The sequence below is a fragment of the Aquarana catesbeiana genome, linkage group LG09 (genome assembly GCF_042186555.1).
Source record: "Aquarana catesbeiana isolate 2022-GZ linkage group LG09, ASM4218655v1, whole genome shotgun sequence".
Lineage (NCBI taxonomy): Eukaryota > Metazoa > Chordata > Amphibia > Anura > Ranidae > Aquarana > Aquarana catesbeiana.
Window position 1 is genome coordinate 320,737,712 of NC_133332.1, and position 22,573 is coordinate 320,760,284.

At 47.8% G+C, this 22,573-nt stretch overlaps 1 protein-coding gene and 1 long non-coding RNA gene across 5 annotated transcripts in view; one reads left to right on the top strand and one right to left on the bottom strand.

The window, feature by feature from the left end:
- Positions 1–22,573, top strand: part of LOC141108829 (disks large homolog 3-like) — a 150,458-nt gene that overhangs the window by 106,162 nt on the left and 21,723 nt on the right. For all 3 annotated transcript variants that reach the window (XM_073600786.1, XM_073600788.1, XM_073600785.1), the window contains exon 12: positions 20,807–20,921. In XM_073600786.1, coding sequence (XP_073456887.1) covers positions 20,807–20,921 — 115 coding nt within the window. The remainder of the gene's footprint in view (positions 1–20,806; positions 20,922–22,573) is intronic.
- Positions 344–15,903, bottom strand: LOC141108830 (uncharacterized). 2 transcript variants are annotated; one of them, XR_012236131.1, is made up of 3 exons: positions 15,735–15,903; positions 11,565–11,704; positions 344–763 (listed from the first exon to the last, which is right to left on the bottom strand). It is a non-coding gene; the product is annotated as an uncharacterized lncRNA (long non-coding RNA). The 2 variants fall into 2 exon arrangements; XR_012236132.1 differs by having other exon boundaries at positions 15,626–15,903.

Genomic DNA, 22,573 nt, shown 5'->3' on the forward strand with positions numbered 1-22,573 from the left:
TGTTCAAGAGGGTTGAGGTCAGGGCTTCTGTGCAGGACACTCGAGTTCCTCTATGGCATCAAACATACTGAAGACCTTTAGAATGAGAAGATCTGATCCCAAAAGTGTTCAGTAGGGTTAAGGGCAGCTACTAATGTTGGATGAGAAGCCCCGATTCCAAAGGTCTTCCAAGAGAAGGGTTGAGGTCAGGGCTTCTGTGCAGGACACTCGAGTTCCTCCACACCAAACTGGTCCAATCATGTCTTTATGGAGCTGGCTTTATACATGGGGGGGGGGGGGGGGGGGCAGTCATGCTGGAACAGAAAAGGATCTACACCAAACTCTTACCACAAGGGTTGGAAGAGCACAATTGTCTACAGTGTCTTTGTATGATGAAGTACTACCAGGACCCTTCCCTGGAGACACCTAAACTCCATCTTTTGGAGGGGGCTCACAAACTTTTGGTCATTGAGGGTGAATGTTTCGTTTTCCGACAGTGACCTTGGCTTACAACATAGCACATTCATTATCTTGAAGAACTGGTGGTGGTTGGGTGGGGTGTTCTCCATACCATAAAACTATATTAGACAATAAAACAATAACATTACCTGCAGATGACTGTAGAACCTGTATACAGGTAACTGCCTCCAAAGAATACATGATTACATTCCTCACCTGTGAGATGTAAATGTTTGTGATGACTTCATACTGTGATTTTCAGGTGATGTCAGAGCTGTCAAGTCTCCTCACTGGATCTTCTATCTGGTGGAGATTATTTGGCACTCTAGATATAACAAAAGGTGTTCTTATTTAAAAAAAAAAAAAAAGTTTTTCTAACATAGGTCATATGTTTATCGGTTCTATTTAGTTCTTTTGATATTTCTTTATTTTAAAAATAATGTCTTGCTTTTCATTTGAGTGGTATTCATCTTTAACTATTTCAGCTCTCAGCCCTGTACACCCCCTAGGCTGGGTTCACACCTTGTGTGTATCGGGATGGCGTAATGGTGTATAAAATTCAACAAAATATTTAAAAACTAAAAAAAGTTAATAAAACTCCATAAAATATTTTAAAAACAAAAAAAAGTATATCAATTCAATAAAATATTTTAAAAACAAAAACAAATAGTAAATACAATTCAATAAAATATTTAAAAATGAAAAAAAGTATATAAATTAAATAAAATAATTAAAAACTGAAAAAAAAGTATTTAAATTCAATAAAATATTTAAAAACTAGAAAAAAAGTATATAAAATATTTAAAAACTAAATTATATATATTTTTTCACAATCAGAGTTTATTAAAAGTTACATTGTAATAAAAAAGGAACGGTACATAAGTCCAGCTCAAGTGCCCATAATCATTACAGCAGCGCTACTGTCATAGTGAATTATGGACAGCTGTCATGTGTTAGTGGCACACGAGGAATATACAGTTGACAGATGGTGAGAGAAGTCCCAGAAGACACACAGATGGTGATCCTACTGTGATAGATAAAAGTGCACCTCACACCAGAGTCCGTACGTCACACTCCCCTTTGAGGTTCACACTCACCAGAGAGATGAACACATCGGGCATTGATATGTTAGCCACGGCTATCCTAAGTGTCACGGAGGGTGTCACAGCATATCCTGGGGTCTCCACCAGTACTCGGACAGAAAAAAGGCTCATATAGCGTAATTCCATTTTTCTCTCATGATTTATTTAATTTCCAAATAGGTATATTCCATAAAACGCCATCAGTCAAACTATATAAGAAATTTGGAAGTTGTGATGATGAAACGCGCCAGTGCGTGACCTTACGGCGACCTGGAAGTGACCTGTGTGCTCCACGATCAGGAAGAGACAAACCAGGAAGTAAGCGGTGGAGGCTGCCTGCCTGTAGTGTGTGAGTCTCACCACCTCCTGTGTTGTGTGGAAGGCTCGCTTATGCCTAGATAGTTTCTTATATAGTTTGACTGATGGCGTTTTATGGAATATACCTATTTGGAAATTAAATAAATCGTGAGAGAAATACGGAATTACGCTATATGAGCTTTTTTTTCTGTCCGAGTACCGGTGGAGACCCCAGGATATGCTGTGACACCCTCCATGACACTGAGGATAGCCGTGGCTAAACATATCAATGCCCGATGTGTTCATCTCTCTGGTGAGTGTGAACCCCAAAGGGGAGTGTGACGTACGGACTCTGATGTGAGGTGCACTTTTATCTATCACAGTAGGATCATCATCTGTGTGTCTTCTGGGACTTCTCTCACCATCTGTCAACTGTATATTCCTTGTGTGTCACTAACATATGAAAGTTGTCCATAATTCACTATGACAGTAGCGCTGCTGTAATGATTATGGGCACTTGAGCTGGACTTATGTACCTTTTTTATTACTGATATTGTTATGCATTTGCATTTTAAGCGTCAGCTGACACAATTTCTTTCTGTAACGTAAATACGTAATTATTGCAACTCTGGAAGTTCTATATTTTATGAAACCTGATATTTTCATAGCGCTGAGGTAGTGGAAGAAGGCCTAGGGTTTCACTGTAGTTTGACGGAGTTTATTAAAAGTTTATGAAGCATACATTTAACATAGTAACATTTGTCTAATAAGGCACATTGAGAGATCGTGCCAGTTAACAGTAATGGCGGTGATCGATTTACAAAACATAGTAATAATAAAGCAGTTATTTGGAGATATTTTGGCATGTTGGGAAAGGGTAGAAAAGGATTGGGGAGTGGGGGAAACATAAAATGTTAAGAGTACAATAAACACTTAATTACAAAGTAAATGAAAAAAAAAAAAAGAAGAAAAAAAAATGTAACCTAAATAATATGACATAATAGGCAATGATGATACTTGAATCGTCATGTATTATGTATTAGTAGTGTTCAGGACTACGTTTTTATAGCATGGATCTAATTAATAACTAGGAATGTTGGAATTACCGTATATACTCGAGTATAAGCCGAGTTTTTCATCACATTTTTTGTGTCCTGAAAATGCCCCCCTCGGCTTATACTCGAGTCAAGCACTTTTCTGCAGCAGAGAATGACATTTTCCGAACCGACTTTGGGGACCCGTATCTCGGGGCCACTTGGTACTAGGAACCCCAAATTTGGTGTACAAACCCAGTGGAACTTGCACTGCAACATATGCAAAGGAGAGATACGGGGCCTCAAATTTGGTTTGGAAAATGTCATTCTCTGCTGCAGAAAAGTGCTTGACATTTTCCGAACCGATTTTGGGGCCCCATATCTCGGGGCCACTTGGTGCTAGGAACCCCAGTTTTGGATATGTTGTAGTGCTAGTTCCACTGGGTTTGCAATTTGGGGTTCCTAGCTCCAAGTGGCCCCTGAGACACGGGGCCCCAAAGTCAGTCAACTGCGTCCAACTGCAGCAATGTAATTTTGGGACCCTTTGGGTTCAGAGACCCAAAATTTTGACTGAAGCTAGGGGGCATCTAGGAACCCTTAACTACCGAGTTTGAAGTTCAGGGGACCTATGGCTGCAAATGGGCACAGTGAGGCTGCAAATGGGCACCGTGAGGCTGTAGACTGGCATTGTTGATCCTCTTTTCCACTTACAGTAGCTGCGCATTTCTCACCCTAGGCTTATACTCGAGTCAATACGTTTTCCCAGTTTTTTTGTGGTAAAATCAGGTGCCTCGGCTTATACTCGAGTATATACGGTACACGTTTGCTGCTATGAATTCATCTAATTGAATATATTTTTATATAACAACGGTAGTAGTTTGGTTGCCGTACAAAAGTCCTAAAAAAAAAATAAAAATAAAAAGAGGAATTTCAGTTTTGTGATTAATAATGATCAGGATGATGGCAACCCTTGCCCAAAACTGAGTAAACTTAATTTCTCTATTAATAAATTCACAGTGTAGCCGTATGAAGTATAAATGAGTACCAGGAAAGGAATTTATTTCACGTATTCATCCTTGAGAATTTCATAACCTATAATGTATCAGCAATCCAAGAAGCAAGCCAATTAACCGCTTCCGGACCGCCCACTGTATATATATATATATATATATATATATATATATATATATATACGTCATTACTTTGACGTTAAATACCGGGGTTATGGCAGCAGATACCTACCATAACCCCGGTATATTTTTAACCACTTCAGTACCGGGCACGTATTTACTTACCCCCTTCCTGCTTAGACCAATTTTCAGCTTCCCGCGCTCTTGCTAATGCAAATTACTCAGTTATGCTACACTGTACCCGAGCAAAATTTTTTAAAATTTTTTTCACACAAATAGTGCTTTTTTTTGGGTGGCATTTAACCACTTCAGCCCCAGAAGGATTTACCCCCCTGCCTGATTGGGCCATTTTTTGCGATACGGCGCTGCGTCGCTTTAACTGACAATTGTGCGGTCGTGTGACACTGTACCCAAACAAAATTTGCGTCCTTTTTTTTTTTTTTGGTGGTATTTGATCACCTTTGCGGTTTTTACTTTCTGCGCTATTAAAAAAATAAAAAAGCGACGACTTTGAAAAAAACAAAAAAAAAACAATATTTTTTACTTTTTGCTATAATGAATATTCAAAAAAAAAAAAAAAATTAAAAAAAACTAATTTTTTCCTCAGTTTAGACCGATATGTATTCTTCTACATATTTTTGGTAAAAAAAAAAAAAAAAACGCAATAAGTGTATATTGATTGGTTTTGCGCAAAAGTTATAGTGTCTACAAAATAGGGGATAGATTTATGGCATTTTTATTATTATTATCATTTTTTTTTTTTTTTAACTAGTAATGGTGGTGATCTGCGATTTTGCGGCGGACAGATCGGACACTTTTGACACATTTTTGGGACCATTGACATTTATACAGTGATCAGTGCTATAAATATGCATTGATTACTGTGTAAATGTCACTGGCAGGGAAGGGATTAACACTAGGGGGCGATCAGGGGGTTAAATGTGTTCCCTAGGGATGTGTTTTTAACTGTGGGGAGGGGTGGGGGGGCTGAGACTGACTGGAGGAGGAGAGAGATTGCCGTTTCTAAGCATTAGGAACAGCAGATCTGTCTCTTTTCCCCTGACAGAACGGAGGTCTGTCTGTTTACATTGACAGATCTCCATTCTGTCTCTGTCAGGAGCGATCGCGGGTGCACGGCGGACATTGCGGCCGCAAGGCATGCGCAGTAGGACCTACGTTACACAGTGCGCACCCCCTATACCCCTTAAAGTGCCCACCGTACAGCTACGATGATTGGCGAAGGGGAGCCAACCTACCGCCGTTAAACGGCAGCTGGTTGGCAAGTAGTTAATCACCAATGGGTTTTTTTTTTGCTATATAAGTGAAAAAAGAGCGAAAATTTTAAAGAATAAAAAATCTTTTTTTTAGTTTCTATTATAAAATTTTGCAAATAAGTAATTTTTGTTCATAAATTTGGCCCAAAATTTATACTGCTACATATCTTTGGTAAAAATAACCCAAATTAGTGTATATTATTTGGTCTCTGTGAAGGTTATAGAGTCTACAAGCTATGCTGCCAATCACTGAAAATTGATCACACCTGATGTACTGATGGCCGATTTCAATTCTTTAAGCCCTGAAATGTCAGGAAAGTACAAATACCCCCCAAATACACCCTTTTTGAAAAGTAGACAGTCCAAGGTATTTAGTAGGAGGCATTGTGAACTTTTTGGCATTTTTTCCCACAATTTTGGGGTAAATGAAGAAAAGATTTTTTTTTTACACAAAATTGTCGTAATAAAAAGTTATTTCTCACACACAGCATATGCATACTTCCAATTACACCCCGAAATACATTCTGCTCCTCCTCCTGAGTATTACAATATCACATGTGAGAGACTTTTACACAACCTGGTCACATAGAGAGGCCCAACATGCAGGGAGCACCTTCAGGTGTTCTAAGAGCATAAATTACACATCTAATTTCCTAACAACCTATTACACTTTTGAAGGCCCTGGAGCACCAGGACAATGGAAACGCCCACAAAATGACCCCATTTTGGAAAGCAAACACCCCAAAGTATAATCTATGAGGCATGGGCTGCAGATAGGTACTCGGGTACTCTGATGGGCTGCAGATAGGTACTCGGGTACTCTGATGGGCTGCAGATAGGTACTCGGGTACTCTGATGGGCTGCAGATAGGTACTCGGGTACTTTGGGCTGGAGACAGGTACTCGGGTACACTGATGAGCTGGAGACAGGTACCCGGGTACTCTGATGAGCTGGTGACAGGTACTCGGGTACTCTGATGAACTGGTGACAGGTACTTGGGTACTCTGATGGGCTGGTGACAGGTACTCGGGTACTCTGATGAACTGGTGACAGGTACTCGGGTACTCTGATGGGCTGGTGACAGGTACTCGGGTACACTGATGAGCTGGTGACAGGTACTCGTGTAATCTGATGAACTCGAGACAGGTACTCGGGTACTCAGATGGGCTGGTGACAGGTTCTCGGGTAATCTGATGGGCTGGTGACAGGTACTCGGGTACTCTGATGAGCTGGTGACAGGTACTCAGGTACTCTGATGAACTCGAGACAGGTACTCGGGTACTCAGATGGGCTGGTGACAGGTACTCGGGTAATCTGATGGGATGGTGACAGGTACTCGGGTACTCAGATGGGCTGGTGACAGGTACTCGAGTACTCAGATGGGTTGGTGATAGATACTGTTATGGGCTGATGACAGGTACTTGGGTACTCAGATGGGTTGGTGACAGGTACTCGGGTACTCAGATGGGCTGGTGACAGGTACTCTGATGGGCTGGTGACAAGTACTCTGGGCTGGTGACAGGTACTCTTATAAGCTGGTGACAGGTACTCTGGGCTAGTGACAGGTACTCTTATGGGCTGGTGACAGATACTCGGGTACTCTGGGCTTGTGACAGGTACTTGGGTACTCAGATTGGCTGGTGACAGGTACTCTGGGCTGTGACAGGTACTCTCTTGGGCTGGTGACAGGTACTCGGGTACTCTGGGCTGGTGATAGGTACTCTGAGTTGGTGACAGGTACTGTGATGGGCTGGTGACAGAAACTCTCTTGGGCTGGTGACAGGTACTCGGGTACTCAGATGGGCTGGTGACAGGTACGCTGATGGGCTGGTGACAGGTACTCGGGTACTTAGATGGGCTGGTGACAGGTACTCGGGTACTCAGATGGGCTGGTGACAGGTACTCAGGTACTCAGATGGGCTGGTGACTGGTACTCGGGTACTCTATTGGGCTGGTGACAGGTACTTGGGTACTCTGATGAGCTGGTGATAGGTATTCTGGGCTGGTGACAGGTACTTGGGTACTCTGATGGGCTGGTGACAGGTACTTGGGTACTCTGATGGGCTGGTGACAGGTACTTGGGTACTCTGATGGGCTGGTGACAGGTACTCGGGTACTCTGATGGGCTGGTGACAGGTACTCTTTATTACAGGGGGCAATCAGTGTGCTTTACTGTGTACAGTGATCGGTAACTAGCTGTTACCACAATATCCTCCTCACACACCGATCGGTGCGTGAGGAGGAGAACCTGGTAACAGCTAGTTACCACAGTTTGTTTACATTTTGTGACCGGCTGTGATTGGACACGTGGTAAAGAGCCATTTCTATTGGCTGTTTACACTGATCAGGGATGGGCTGTGTCCCGAGGGACATACCTCATACCCGATCGCTGCGCTGTGCATCGAGAACCGGAGGACGTCATATGGTGCCCACCCTGAGGGAGGAGATGTTCCAGCCGGCGTCATTTGACTATGCCCGGAGTGGAAGTGGTTAAACAGCGGGCGGTCTGCTTTCACATAAAAGTGGTCTCAGCAGCGGATTCGCCGCGAGATCACTTTTATAGGCGGTGGGAGAGGTTCCCCCCTCCCGCCGTTTACCGGGTGTCTCCGCCGCTTACCGGAGCCGTTAGTATCGGCGGAAACTAACCAATCCCCAGGATGGATGGGGATGAGGGCAGTCACTCGACTATGCCCTTGGAGGAATGGAGCGACGCCAAACGTCACTTCCACCCTGCAAAGTTAAAGGGACAATTTTTTTTTATTGAGAAAAAAAAAATTAATTTAAAAAAATGTTTTTATTGCTTTTAATACAAGATGTGAGGTCTTATTGACCCCCCGGATCTCACATTAAAGAGGACCTGTCAGGCTTATTTCTATTACAAGGGATGTTTACATTCCTTGTAATAGGAATAAAAGTTATCAAAAACATTTTTTTTTTTAAGGGACAGTGTAAAAATAAAAAATAAAAGTGAAATAAACAAGAAAAAAAAATTGCGTTTGTAAGACCGCTGCGCAAATACGGTGTGACATAAAGTATTGGGACGATCTCCATTTTATTCTCTAGGGTCCCTGCTAAAAAAAAATATACATATATAATTTTTGGGGGTTCTAAGTAACTTTCTAGCAAAAAATACCGTTTTTTTTTTTTTTCTACCAAAGACATGTAGCAAAATACATTTTGTCCAAAATTTATGAAGAAATTTGATTTTTACTTTTTTTTTAATTGGATATGTTTTATAGCAGAAAGTAAAAATTATTATTATTTTATTATATTATTATAATATTGTTTTTTTTTTTCAAAAACTTTATTTTTTTTTTTTCGTTTATGTAATAAAAAATTTAAAAAATCCCAGCGGTGATTTAATACCACCAAAAGAAAGCTCTACTTGTGTGGAAAAAAAAAAAGGATATAAATGTAATTTGGGTACAGTGTTGCAAGACCGCGCAATTACCAGTTAAATTGCAAAAAATGGCCTGGCCATGAAAGGGGGGGGGGGTAAATGTTCTGCTATTATCAAGCATGCACATTTATTGATGCACGGGGCAAGGGCTCATGGGACTTGTAGTCCCACCACTAGGCATTAAGCTGAGACTGTGTGCGCACTCCCCCCAGCCGGAAGTTAGGGGGCAGCGCAGCACCGGAATGACGATTTTGACAGCCAGGAAGTGGTGGTGGGACATAGGAGATACGTCCTTAGTTGGTGTATATTAGGACGTATCTCTTACCATTAAAACACTCAAGTGGATAAAATGTATCAGTTGTTCTCTTTATTTATGTCAGTTAAATACAGAATGCTCTGCAGTAACTGGCGGTGGAAGAGGAGTTGGACGTAGGAGATACGTCCTTAGTTAATGTGTATTAGGACGCTCAAAACACTCAAGTGGTTAAAATGTATCAATTGGTCCCTAATTGTCAGTTAACCGCTCGCCGACCGTATGAGAAGGATTGTAGGGCACCAAAGCGGCTCTTCTGTGCCAGATCACATACCTGGCACGTGATCCGGACCCTCCTGGGAAGGGGCCACGCATGCTGCCTCTGCTGTGATTAGTCGCAGCAGAAGCCGATATGCAGGTGCCAGCGAATGGATGTCCTCCAGCACCCGCCGATCGTTGGGAAAACACACAGAACGGAGCTCTGTAAACAAGGCAGAGCTTTGTTCTGTCGGGGGGGGATGTGAAAGCACCTCACACAATACACATAAACACTGGCTAGGCACACATTTAACCCTTTGATCACCCCTGATGTTTAAACCCCCTTCCCAGCCAGTGTCATTAGTACAGTGACAGTGCATGTTTTTAGCACTAATCGCTGTATTCGTTTTACTGGTTCCCACAAAGTACCAGTTAGTGTCAGATTGTCCGCCACAATATTGCAGTCACGCTATAAGTCGTTGATTGCTGCCATTACTAGTATTAAAGCGGAGTTCCACCCAGAAATTGAACTTCCGCTTATCGGATTCCCCCCCCCCCCCCTCCGGTGTCACATTTGGCACCTTTCAGGGGGGAGGGGGGGGGGGGAGCAGATACCTGTCAAATCCAGGTATCTGCTCCCACTTCCGGGCATAGATCGTCGCCATGTCTGGCCCCTCCTTCAACCCCCCCTCCCCCGTCACTGTCTTCTGGGAGACACACTGGTCCCAGAAGACAGCGGGGACCATTCAGAACACGCAGCGCGACTCGCGCATGTGCAGTAGGGAACCAGGAGTGAAGCCGAAAGTCTTCACTGCCCTTTTTTCCCTTACCAGAAATGGCGGCAGCGGCGGCGGCACCCGTGGGTCGATCCGAAGATTGGCCTTTGAGTGCCGATATGGCCGGCTTCCTGGACAGGTAAGTGTCCTTATATTAACTGCCGGTTCACACAGGGGCGACTTGTCAGGCGACCTAGCCGCCTGACAAGTCGCCTCCCGTTCTGTACAATGGAACCGTTCTAATAGGAGCGACGCAAGTCGCTCCGAATTAGAAAAAGGTTCCTGTACTACTTTGGGGGCGACTTCTATACAGAAGTCGTTTTGCAAGTCGCCGTGGAAGTCGTGTGCAGGTCGCCTCGGTGAGGCGACCTGCAAGTCGTGCCGCCCCTGTGTGAACTGGGGCTAAAAGTCAGCAGGTACCGTATTTGTAGCTGCTGACTTTTAATTTTTTTTTTTTTTTTCTCCCAGGCGGAACTCCGCTTTAAAAAAAAAAAAAATCCAGTATAAATCCGATAGTTTGTAGATGCGATAACTTTCTTTTGCTCAAACCAATCAATATACGCTTATTGGGATTTTTTTTACCAAAAATATGTAGCAGAATACGTATTGGAATAAAATTATGAAGAAATTATATATAAATATGTTTTATAGCAGAAAGTAAAAATATTGTTTTTTATTTTTGGTCTTTTTGCGTGTGTGTATATATATATTAAAAACCCCCAGAGGTGATCAAATACAACCAAAAAAAAGTTCTATTTGTGTGATGTCATTTGGGTACAGCGTCGCACGACCGCGCAACTGTCAAAGTAACGCAGTGCTGAATAGCAGTAAATGGCCTGGTCATGAAGGGGGGGGTTAAAAGCTTCCGAAGCTGAAGTGGTTATAGAAACTTTCTGCTATTTATCACGCATGCGCATTATTATGCAAGGGCTCATGGGACTTGTAGTCCCACCACTGGGCATCAAGCTGAGACTGCGAGCGCACTCCCCCCAACCAGGACTTAGGGGGCAGTGCAGCACCGGAGTGCCGATTTTGACAGCCAGGAAGTGGTGGTGGGACATAGGAGATACGTCCTCAGTTTGTGTATATTAGGACGTATCTCTTACCATTAAAACAAGTGGATAAAATGTATCAGTTGCTCCCTTTATTTAGAATACTCTGCATATAATTTGTTCAAAGTGTATCTCATGCCAAAAACTATTTTTATTTTATTTTTTTCAGTTGTGGAAACAATGGTGGGGGGGGGGGAATCAGAGCCCCTGACTGGTTTTTATTGATATCTACTCTCACATTCTCTAAAGACGGAAATAAAAACCTGACAGGGGTTCTAGACTTCCCACATTCTACTAAAAACAAAAAGTCTTTTTAATTCCGTCTGTGCTGCTGCCCCAGCGTTCTCCTCGCTTCCTGTTAAGGTCAGCAGAACAGGAAGTGAGGGGAAATCTCTCTCATGGAGCCCCGGATAGCAGTAGAAAACTGGCAGGGGTTCTAACGCTTCTTCGCTCCACCCACAACTAAGAAAAAAAAAAAATAAGGGTTTGGCTGGACATACACTTCTAACAGCAGATAATACGGATACAGTAACTACGGGCGATCTGTGGAATATAATAAACAATCATTACCTGGAAACGGCGCACAGTATTACAACGCCGCGCTCCTCCTCCGGTCCGGACGCTGATGATATATACGTTCAGCACTTGGTTCTGACGAACTTCCTGGTCCCGCTGAACCAGTTTCTTGCACACGATTTGTCCTGCGTTTCCTAGAGGGGTGAGAAATCACATGGAGTGTATCACATAACAGAGTATATCTAAAGCAGGACCCCGGGGGTTAGGGTCATTAATTATGTCCCCAGCCCCTCCCCCCAGGAAAATGTATTTTTAATTTCTGGCTAAATATGTTAATTTTTAGGAATGTGATGTGGTGATCATGTGACCTCTCCAGTCCCGTTTCTCTCCTTCCTCGGGTACAGTGGGGGGGCATTTGTTTGGTCTCCCCAGTACATAGCCGTATGTAGTCCTCATGGTGCTGGTCTGTATAGATCACCATGCTATGATTATATATGTGGGGGTGAGGTGGGGGAGCGACCTGGAAGACAGGTCATGTTTTCTAGACACCCCGACCTCCTATGGTAGGACTAGGCGTTCCCTGCCGATGTGCACAGTCTGGTGTTCCTTCTATACCTTTCCAGGTCTGGTGTTCATGGTCGGAGGTTCTTGATTTGGTGTTCCTGGTCCAGTATTTCTGGTGTGGTGTTCCTGCTCCGGTGTTCATGATCTGGCGCTCCCAGAATAGTGTTCTTGATTTGGTGTTCCTGGTCCGGTCTTCACGATTTGGTGCTCCTGGTATAGTGTTCTTGATTTGGTGCTTCTGGTCTGGTGTACCTTGTCTGTGTTCTTGATTTAGTGCTCTTGGTCCAGTATTCCAGTTCTGGTATTCACAGTCTAGTCCTCCTATGCTGTTCCTGGTAAAGTGTTCGTGATCTAGTGCCCCCGATTTAGTGTTCTTGATTTGGTGTTCCTGGTCCAGTGTTTCTGGTCTGTTGTTTCTGGTATGGTGTACCTGGTCTGGTGCTCCTAGCACAGTATTTCTGATCTGTGTTCTTGATATGGTGTTGCTGGTCCATTGTTTTTGGTCTGGTGTTCCTGGTCAAGTGTTCTTAATTTTTTTTCCTGGTCTTCTGTTTTTAGTTTCTGGCTTGGTGTTCCAATTCTGGTATTTCTGGTCCAGTGTTCTTGATTTGGTATTTCTGGTTTGATGTTCCAGGTCTATTGTTTCTGGTCCGGTATTTCTGGTCTGGTATTCCAGGTCCGTTACTTCTGGTCTGGTGTTCCAGGTCTGGTATTTCTGGTCTGGTATTCTAGGTCAGGTATTTCTGGTCTGGTGTTCCAGGTCCGGTAATTCTGGTCTGGTGTTCCAGGTCCGGTACTTCTAGTCTGGTAGTCCAGGTCAGGTATTTCTGGTCTGGTGTTCCAAGTCCGGTGCTTCTGGTCTGGTGTTCCAGGTCCGGTATTTCTGGTCTAGTATTCCAGGTCCGGTACTTCTGGTCTGGTGTTCCAGGTCCGGTATTTCTGGTCTGGTATTCCAGGTCCGGTATTTCTGGTCTGGTGTTCCAGGTCCGGTACTTCTGGTCTGATATTCCAGGTCTGGTATTTCTAGTCTGGTGTTCCAGGTCTGGTACTTCTGGTCCGGTATTCTAGGTCCGGTACTTCTGGTCTGATATTCAAGGTCTGGTACTTCTAGTCTGGTGTTCCAGGTCTGGTACTTCTCATCTGGTATTCTAGGTCAGGTATTTCTGGTCTGGTGTTCCTGGTCCGGTATTCTAGGTCCGGTACTTCTGGTCTGATATTCCAGGTCTGGTACTTCTAGTCTGGTGTTCCAGGTCTGGTACTTCTTGTCTGGTATTCTAGGTCAGGTATTTCTGGTCTGGTGTTCCAGGTCCGGTATTTCTAGTCTGGTGTTCCAGGTCCAGGATTCTAGATCTGATTTTTGGTGTTTCCAGGGTGATTTGTGAGTGTTTCTGAGGTGTTTTTGGTGTTTCTGAGGTGATTTTTGGGTGTTTGTGAGGTGATTTTTGGGTGTTTCTGGGGTGATTTTTGGTGTTTCTAGGGTGGTTTTTGGGTGTTTCTGAGGTGATTTTTGGATGTTTTTTTGATGTTTCCGGGGTGATTTTTGGGTGTTTCTGGGGTGATTTTTGGGTGTTTTTTGATGTTTCTGGGGTGATTTTTGATGTTTCTGGGGTGATTTTTGGTGTTTCTGGGGTGATTTTCTGGGGTGATTTATGGGTATTTCTGGGGTGATTTTTGGGTGTTTCTGAAGTGATTTTTGGGTGTTTCTGAGGTGATATTTTGGTGTTTGTGAGGTGATTTTGGAGTGTTTGTGAGGTGATTTTGGGGTGTTTCCCAGGTGATTTTTTTTCGGTGTTTCTAGGGTGATTTTTGGGGGTTTCTGATGTGATTTTTGGTGTTTCTGGGGAGGTGATTTTTGGGTGTTTCTGAGGTGATTTTTGGTGTTTCTGGGGTGATTTTTAGGTGTTTCTGAGGTGATTTTTGGGCGTTTGTGAGGTGATTTTTGGATGTTTGTGAGGTGATTTTTGGGTGTTTCTGAGGTGATTTTTGGGCATTTGTGAGGTGATTTGTGGTGTTTCTGAGGTGATTTTTTTTGGGTGTTTCTGATGTGATTTTTTTTGGGTGTTTCTGATGTGATTTTTGGATGTTTCTGGGGTGATTTTTTGGTGTTTGTGAGGTGATTTTTTGGTGTTTGTGAGGTGATTTTTGAGTGTTTCTGAGGTGATTTTTTGGGTGTTTGTGAGGTGATTTTTTTGGTGTTTCTGAGGTGATTTTTGGGCGTTTGTGAGGTGATTTTTGGGTGTTTCTGAGGTGATTTTTTGGGTGTTTCTGAGGTGATTTTTGGGTGTTTCTGAGGTGATTTTTGGTGTTTCTGGGGTGATTTTTAGGTGTTTCTGAGGTGATTTTTGGGCGTTTGTGAGGTGATTTTTGGATGTTTGTGAGGTGATTTTTGGGTGTTTCTGAGGTGATTTTTGAGTGTTTCTGAGGTGATTTTTGGTGTTTCTGAGGTGATTTTTGGGTGTTTGTGAGGTGATTTTTGGGCGTTTGTGAGGTGATTTTTGGTGTTTCTGGGGTGATTTTTTTGGTGTTTCTGAGGTGATTTTTGGTGTTTCTGGGGTGATTTTTAGGTGTTTCTGAGGTGATTTTTGGGCGTTTGTGAGGTGATTTTTGGATGTTTGTGAGGTGATTTTTGGGTGTTTCTGAGGTGATTTTTGGGCATTTGTGAGGTGATTTGTGGTGTTTCTGAGGTGATTTTTTTTGGGTGTTTCTGATGTGATTTTTTTTGGGTGTTTCTGATGTGATTTTTGGATGTTTCTGGGGTGATTTTTTGGTGTTTGTGAGGTGATTTTTTGGTGTTTGTGAGGTGATTTTTGAGTGTTTCTGAGGTGATTTTTTGGGTGTTTGTGAGGTGATTTTTTTGGTGTTTCTGAGGTGATTTTTGGGCGTTTGTGAGGTGATTTTTGGGTGTTTCTGAGGTGATTTTTTTGGGTGTTTCTGAGGTGATTTTTGGGTGTTTCTGAGGTGATTTTTGGTGTTTCTGGGGTGATTTTTAGGTGTTTCTGAGGTGATTTTTGGGCGTTTGTGAGGTGATTTTTGGATGTTTGTGAGGTGATTTTTGGGTGTTTCTGAGGTGATTTTTGAGTGTTTCTGAGGTGATTTTTGGTGTTTCTGAGGTGATTTTTGGGTGTTTGTGAGGTGATTTTTGGGCGTTTGTGAGGTGATTTTTGGTGTTTCTGGGGTGATTTTTTTGGTGTTCCTGGGGTGATTTTTTGGTGTTTCTGAGGTGATTTTTGGTGTTTCTGAGGTGATTTTTGGTGTTTCTGAGGTGATTTTTGGTGTTTCTGAGGTGATTTTTTGGCACATTTGTTGTTGGGCGGATTAAGACTCAGAATGCGGTAAAATCGCATCGTTTTTCTGAAGCTCCTCCATTGAAGTAAACGAAAAATACAAAATAAAAAGCGTTTTGCGTTTAAAGGAAAGCGTCTAGAAAGGCAGCGATGTGCGCGTCTCCCATGACGACGCCTGGGACAGATGATACAAGAAAGAGGTGTGGGTGTGACCTGAGCCCCGAGTGTGATATGGGAGAGAGGGGGGATATGAGGTAATAATAATACTTGTGACGTCACACGTCGGTACTCCCGGCTCGGAGCGCCGCCATTCCGGTCACACGACTCTTATCTCTCCTCCTATTGGTTACTTTGTACCGCCCGGTATCGCTCTCACCTCTGTCCTACCTGAGGCGGCGGAGACGTGGGCGGGGCTTCGTAGGCAGAGCACTGGGCGGTGATTGGTCGGTCTGTTTCCTTTCGAGCGGCTCCTAAATGCGAGGTGGGCGGGAAAACCGCGCTCTCTGATTGGTCGGTGCCCAGCGATGCTTTTGTTATTGGCCGCCAGGGGGAGGGAGCGCTCTGAGTGGTCGGCTGACTTCGGAGGCCGCTGATTGGCTGGGATGGGTTTTACCGGAAGGGGCGGGGCGTAGTCTGGTTTCGGTGTCTGCAGAGGGTGAGGAGAGGACGGAGCGGCCGGGGAAGGTGAGAAGAACGAGAGGGGGTGACACCGGGGTCACCTATCACTACCGGGGGGCGGAGTCTGTTATATGGGGGTGCAGCAGATGATATAGGGGTCTGTGGGGGTGCAACATGTGATGGGGGGGCACAATGGGTGACATGGGGCTGTGAGGAGTAACAGGGGGTGTTGGGGTTCTATGGAGAGTAGATTTAGTGATGGAGGAGGGTACAATATTGTGATGGGGTGGATTTCGCTCTCTCCCTGCTCTGGGGTGACTCGCGCTCTCGGGGGGGTGGCGGTTTGCGCTCTCTTCTTGCACTGGGTCTGATTGTGTACTCTGGGGCGGGTTGCGCTCTCTCCCTGCGGCGGGGGGCGGGTTGCGCTTGGGTTGCGCTCTCTCTCTGCGCTGCGGCGGGGGGTTGCACTCTCTCCCTGTGCTGCGGCGGGGGGGTTGCGCTCTCTCCCTGCGCTGCGGCGGGGGGTTGCTCTCTCTCCCTGCGCTGCGGCGGGGGGTTGCTCTCTCTCCCTGCGCTGCGGCGGGGGTTGCTCTCTCTCCCTGCGCTGCGGCGGGGGGTTGCTCTCTCTCCCTGCGCTGCGGCGGGGGGTTGCTCTCTCTCCCTGCGCTGCGGCGGGGGGTTGCTCTCTCTCCCTGCGCTGCGGCGGGGGGTTGCTCTCTCTCCCTGCGCTGCGGCGGGGGGTTGCTCTCTCTCCCTGCGCTGCGGCGGGGGGTTGCGCTCTCTCTCCCTGCGCTGCGGCGGGGGGTTGCGCTCTCTCTCCCTGCGCTGCGGCGGGGGGTTGCGCTCTCTCTCCCTGCGCTGCGGCGGGGGGTTGCGCTCTCTCTCCCTGCGCTGCGGCGGGGGGTTGCGCTCTCTCTCCCTGCGCTGCGGCGGGGGGTTGCGCTCTCTCTCCCTGCGCTGCGGCGGGGGGTTGCGCTCTCTCTCCCTGCGCTGCGGCGGGGGGTTGCGCTCTCTCTCCCTGCGCTGCGGCGGGGGGTTGCGCGCTCTCTCCCTGCGCTGCGGCGGGGGGTTGCGCGCTCTCTCCCTGCGCTGCGGCGGGGGGTTGCGCGCTCTCTCCCTGCGCTGCGGCGGGGGGTTGCGCGCTCTCTCCCTGCGCTGCGGCGGGGGGTTGCGCGCTCTCTCCCTGCGCTGCGGCGGGGGGTTGCGCGCTCTCTCCCTGCGCTGCGGCGGGGGGTTGCGCGCTCTCTCCCTGCGCTGCGGCGGGGCGGCGGGGGGTTGCGCTCTCTCTCCCTGCGCTGCGGCGGGGGGTTGCGCTCTCTCTCCCTGCGCTGGGGCGGGTTTGCGCTCTCTCTCCCTGCGCTGGGGCGGGTTGCGCTCTCTCTCCCTGCGCTGGGGCGGGTTGCGCTCTCTCTCCCTGCGCTGGGGCGGGTTGCGCTCTCTCTCCCTGCGCTGGGGCGGGTTGCGCACTCTGTGGCGGGTTGCGCTCTCTCCCTGTCCTGTGGTGGGGGGTGGGTTGCGCTGTTGCGGGGGGGTGGGATTGCGCTCTCCTCCTGCGCTGGGTCGGGTCGCGCTCTTCCCCTTCATTGTGGTAGGGGCGCGTTTCTCTCTCTCTCTCTCTCCCTGCACAGTGGCGGGGGGGGCAGCGGCGGGTTGCGCTCTCTCCCTGCGGCGGGGGGCGGGTTGCGCTCTCTCCCTGGGGCGGGTTGCGCTCTCTCCCTGCGGCGGGGGGCGGGTTGCGCTCTCTCCCTGCGGCGGGGGGCGGGTTGCGCTCTCTCCCTGCGGCGGGGGGCGGGTTGCGCTCTCTCCCTGCGGCGGGGGGCGGGTTGCGCTCTCTCCCTGCGGCGGGGGGGGGGTTGCTCTCTCTCCCTGCGCTGCGGCGGGGGGGTTGCTCTCTCTCCCTGCGCTGCGGCGGGGGGGGTTGCTCTCTCTCCCTGCGCTGCGGCGGGGGGGGGGTTGCTCTCTCTCCCTGCGCTGCGGCGGGGGGGGGGTTGCTCTCTCTCCCTGCGCTGCGGCGGGGGGGGTGCTCTCTCTCCCTGCGCTGCGGCGGGGGGGTTGCTCTCTCTCCCTGCGCTGCGGCGGGGGGGTTGCTCTCTCTCCCTGCGCTGCGCGGGGGGTTGCTCTCTCTCCTGCGCTGCGGCGGGGGGTTGCTCTCTCTCCCTGCGCTGCGGCGGGGGGTTGCTCTCTCTCTCTCGCGCTGCGGCGGGTTGCGCTCTCTCGCGCTGCGGCGGGTTGCGCTCTCTCGCGCTGCGGCGGGTTGCGCTCTCTCTCGCTGCGGCGGGTTGCGCTCTCTCCCTGCGCTGTGGCGGGGGGGCGGGTTGCGCTCTCTCCCTGCGCTGTGGCGGGTTGCGCACTCTGTGGCGGGTTGCGCTCTCTCCCTGTCCTGTGGTGGGGGTGGGTTGCGCTGTGGCGGGGGGGGGGTGGCATTGCGCTCTCCTCCTGCGCTGCGGCGGGGGGGGTTGCTCTCTCTCCCTGCGCTGCGGCGGGGGGTTGCTCTCTCTCCCTGCGCTGCGGCGGGGGGTTGCTCTCTCTCCCTGCGCTGCGGCGGGTTGCGCTCTCTCGCGCTGCGGCGGGTTGAGCTCTCTTGCGCTGCGGCGGGTTGCGCTCTCTCGCGCTGCGGCGGGTTGCGCTCTCTCGCGCTGCGGCGGGTTGCGCTCTCTCGCGCTGCGGCGGGTTGCGCTCTCTCGCGCTGCGGCGGGTTGCGCTCTCTCCCTGCGCTGTGGCGGGGGGCGGGTTGCGCTCTCTTCCCTGCGCTGTGGCGGGTTGCGCACTCTGTGGCGGGTTGCGCTCTCTCCCTGTCCTGTGGTGGGGGGTGGGTTGCGCTGTGGCGGGGGGGGGGTGGCATTGCGCTCTCCTCCTGCGCTGGGTCGGGTCGCGCTCTTCCCCTTCATTGTGGTAGGGGCGCGTTTCTCTCTCTCTCCCTGCACAGTGGCGGGGGGGGGGGGGGGCAGCGGCGGGTTGCACTCTCCCTGCGCTTGTGGCGGGGGGCGGGTTGCGCTCTCCCCCTGTGCTGTGGCGGGGGGGCGGGTGTCAGTGGAGCAGTGGATAGTGTAGCAGGTAGAATGGGAGGGAGATGAAGAGAACATTCGTTCACCGATCTCCCCCTTGCTGATAATGATGTGGAAGGTGGAGAAGAAGGTAATGGAGCGCAGGCTGCGTTTCATGGGGGGGGGTCTCTTTTTAGGCTCCTGATTTCTTATTGAAGAGAACCTGTCATTCACCTGTCACCAAAACATTCTTGTCCCCCATGTGACAGGGAAAGGGTTATACAAGTCTTCCGCTGCAATATTTGGCACCCCCCCCCCCCCCCCCCGACTCTTTGCCATCCAGGGATGGACCCTTCTAGGTAGAATGCCCCCCTAGGAATGAATGGTATACAGTACGGTATTAGTCGGTCTATGAAGGCGTTGTGCCGCCTGGTGTCACGTTGGGTATGACAGACTATACAGGAGATCCTATGTGGGGGACTCTCAGCGATTGTTCGTTTTTATGTTGAGCTGCCATAAGCAGCGCCTGCCGGTAATGTAAACCTGTAGGGGCCCCGCAGCTCTTGCTGTATATATATAGATGGGAGATGATGGACCATGTATGGTAATGGGGAGAAGATTCGCTCGCTCTCGGGTACTTCTCACCGCAGAGTCTCTCCTCCTCCTTTCTGCCTATTAAATGCCCTTTTAATAGAAGCTTTTTATGATAGAGAAGACGGCATTTATATTGTATGAGGTGGAATGTTAGGGAGTGGCCACTCTTCTCAGCAGCAGATGTTTGCTCTGAGGAAACAATCGGCCTTCCTATATACAGTGTTTGTGTATATCTCTCTATCAGGACGGTAAGATTGGTACGGTGAAAGCAAATTCCAGGATTTCTTACCCTATAGACTGCAGGGGATCAATACCAATACATGCCACCCCCTCCTGTCCCTCTTCCTTCTGCTGCCCCGATCCCCCCTGTATTCTCCTCTGGTCCCGCCCCTCCCCCATCGTTTCAGAAAGGAGAGAGGAGAAGAGGCCGGTAAATATTACTGTCCTCTTCCTTTTCTGAATGAACACCGTGACTGATTGATACCGATCGCTCGCTGTGTTCATTCATAACTGAAGCATAGTAAACTGTTTACTATGCTTCCGTTTGTGAATGAAACAGAAAGCCGCTCAGCACAGAGCACTTCCCATCCATTCCCTGTGCAGTGCAGCTGAGACTTCAGAGAAAGGGACGGGGGGAATCTCGCTGGACTAAGTCCCTTTTTTTTTTTTTTTTTTTTTTTTTTTATATATCAAAAATTAGACATTGGAGGGTATGTTTAGACCCCTAATATTTCACCAAAGCCCCCCCGACTAGGCGCCTAAAAAAAAATTGTAATAAAATAAAATGTTTTAAAGAAATATTGTTAAAAAGGAATAAAAAAATAAAATTGTCAAAAAAGGGAAAAAGATGAAATAATAAATATAAACTACTGCCTCCAATCTCTACTCTGAGGCCGCCCGCTGCCCTGCTGACGCTGCCCTGCTGACGCCGCCCACTGCCCTGCTGACGCCGCCCACTGCCCTACTGACGCCGCCCACTGCCCCTGACAGACACACAGTGACAGCCTGTCCACACAGGGTGTAGGGGCGACGCCCCCCTAACCTATGCCCCCGGCCCCTAATCTACATGCAGGGCGCCGGACACATGGTTTCCAAGTGGTTTGTTTGGTTAGTGTTAGAACGTGTCTACCAGGGTGCGTTTATAAACGTCAGGGAAGACGAGTGCTACATATAAATGTAACCTTTAGGTGGATATAGTGTCAGTACTTTGTATATCTGCTTTTCTCAGCTTTCTTCTTTCCTCCCCTCACAGAGTACAGCCGGTTTGAGTCAAAGATCCATGACTTGAGAGAGCAGATGATGAACAGCAGTATGAGCTCCGGATCCGGCTCTTTGCGCACCAGTGAGAAGAGGTCTCTCTACGTCCGGTACGTTCATCGCAGATTTTATTTTTATTTGATTTTTTTATGATGTGCGAGTCTCAGAGGTAACTTTGTATCAGAATGTGCAAAAAGATTTGCAGAGGAAATTTAAAAAGGAACTGCAGTCTGCTCACATAATCTGTAATAAAAAAAAAAACATCTTTGCCATTCTGAAGCTTCCCTCCAACCACTTTGCATATTATTTTATATATATATACTGGGATTCTGTACTTGCCAAATATGCTGCAGAAATCTCCCTCCACTGAGTCTGGCTGCAGCCATCTTAACTGTGGGCAGCTGAAGCGTCTGCCTGTTCACACCTCCAGCTCTCATTGGCCCTCTTATGACTCATCTCCTGTTACTTCCTGGCAAACTCTCACGAGAGAGAGAGAGCTGTGTCTGATGTCATAAGCCTAGGCTAATGACCAGACAAACAGGAAGTGGGCTGTAGAAGGGATTTACAGGCAAAAAAAAAAAAAAAAGTTTTACTATCCAAAGATAAAACAACAAGAAAGAACAAAAGTTCCACTTTAAACTTTTTTTGCTAGTTTTACCTACAGGTAAGATTATAATGAGGCTTATCTGGAGGTAAAATAAACCTACAGGAAATATTCCAGCGAAGCGGCACCCGGTGACGTCACTGGCCCAATGCGCTCTGAAAGGAGTCACCCCCCCCCCCGCCCCCCCTGCTGTCACTTCAGAGCTCCGTGACTCCCGCATGCTTATCGTGGCAGTGACGTTATCATGGCGCTGCCATTCACACCACCAGAGCCCACGGACACGGAAGGGAAGACCTGGTGAAGATGGAAGCCCCGTCAGCGGTGACGACACGTGGCTGGAGGGCTTCGTTTTAACCGATTCCGGACCAGCTATACTGCAGCAGGTTGGCTCCCCTGCCCGAAACCACGTAGCTGTACGTTGGCTCGCGGGGTCCGGATAGCAGGCGCACGCCTGCTGCACAGCGGGGGGTTGCCAATGCTCGTGGCCGACGGTCGCGAAGACCGCCGGCCACGAGCGATCGTGAGCAGGAGACGCAGAACAGGGACGAGTGAGTGTGTGTAAACAAACGCTTCCCTGTTCTGACAGGAGTGACAGATCGTGTGTTCTTATTAGCTAGGAACCACGATCCGTCACTTCCTCTAGTCAGTCCCCTCCCCCCTTCAGTTAGAATCACCTCCCAGGGAACTTCGTTAACCCCTTCACTGCCAGTAACATTTTTACAGTAATCGATGCTTTCTTAATCGCACTGATCGCTGTATAAATGCCAGTGGTTCCAAAAATGTGTCAAAATTGTCCGCCGTAATGTCAGTCACGATAAAAATCGCAGATCGCCGCCATTACTAGTAAAAAAAAAAATAATAATAATAATAAAAATGCTATTAATCTATCCCCTATTTTGTAGATGCTATAACTTTTGCGCAGACCAATCAATATATGCTTATTGCGATTTTATTTTATTTTTTTATATTTTTTTTTTACCAAAAATATGTAGAAGAATACATAGCGGCCTAAACTGAGGAAAAATTTAGCTTTATTGGGGGGGACTAGTAGTATAGTACAGACTATAAAGAGAAAATAATGAGACACATGAATTATGCTGTAAAATGTTTGAGACAGAGGATGGTGGAAATGAACCTTTAAGCCCCGGTTCACACCAG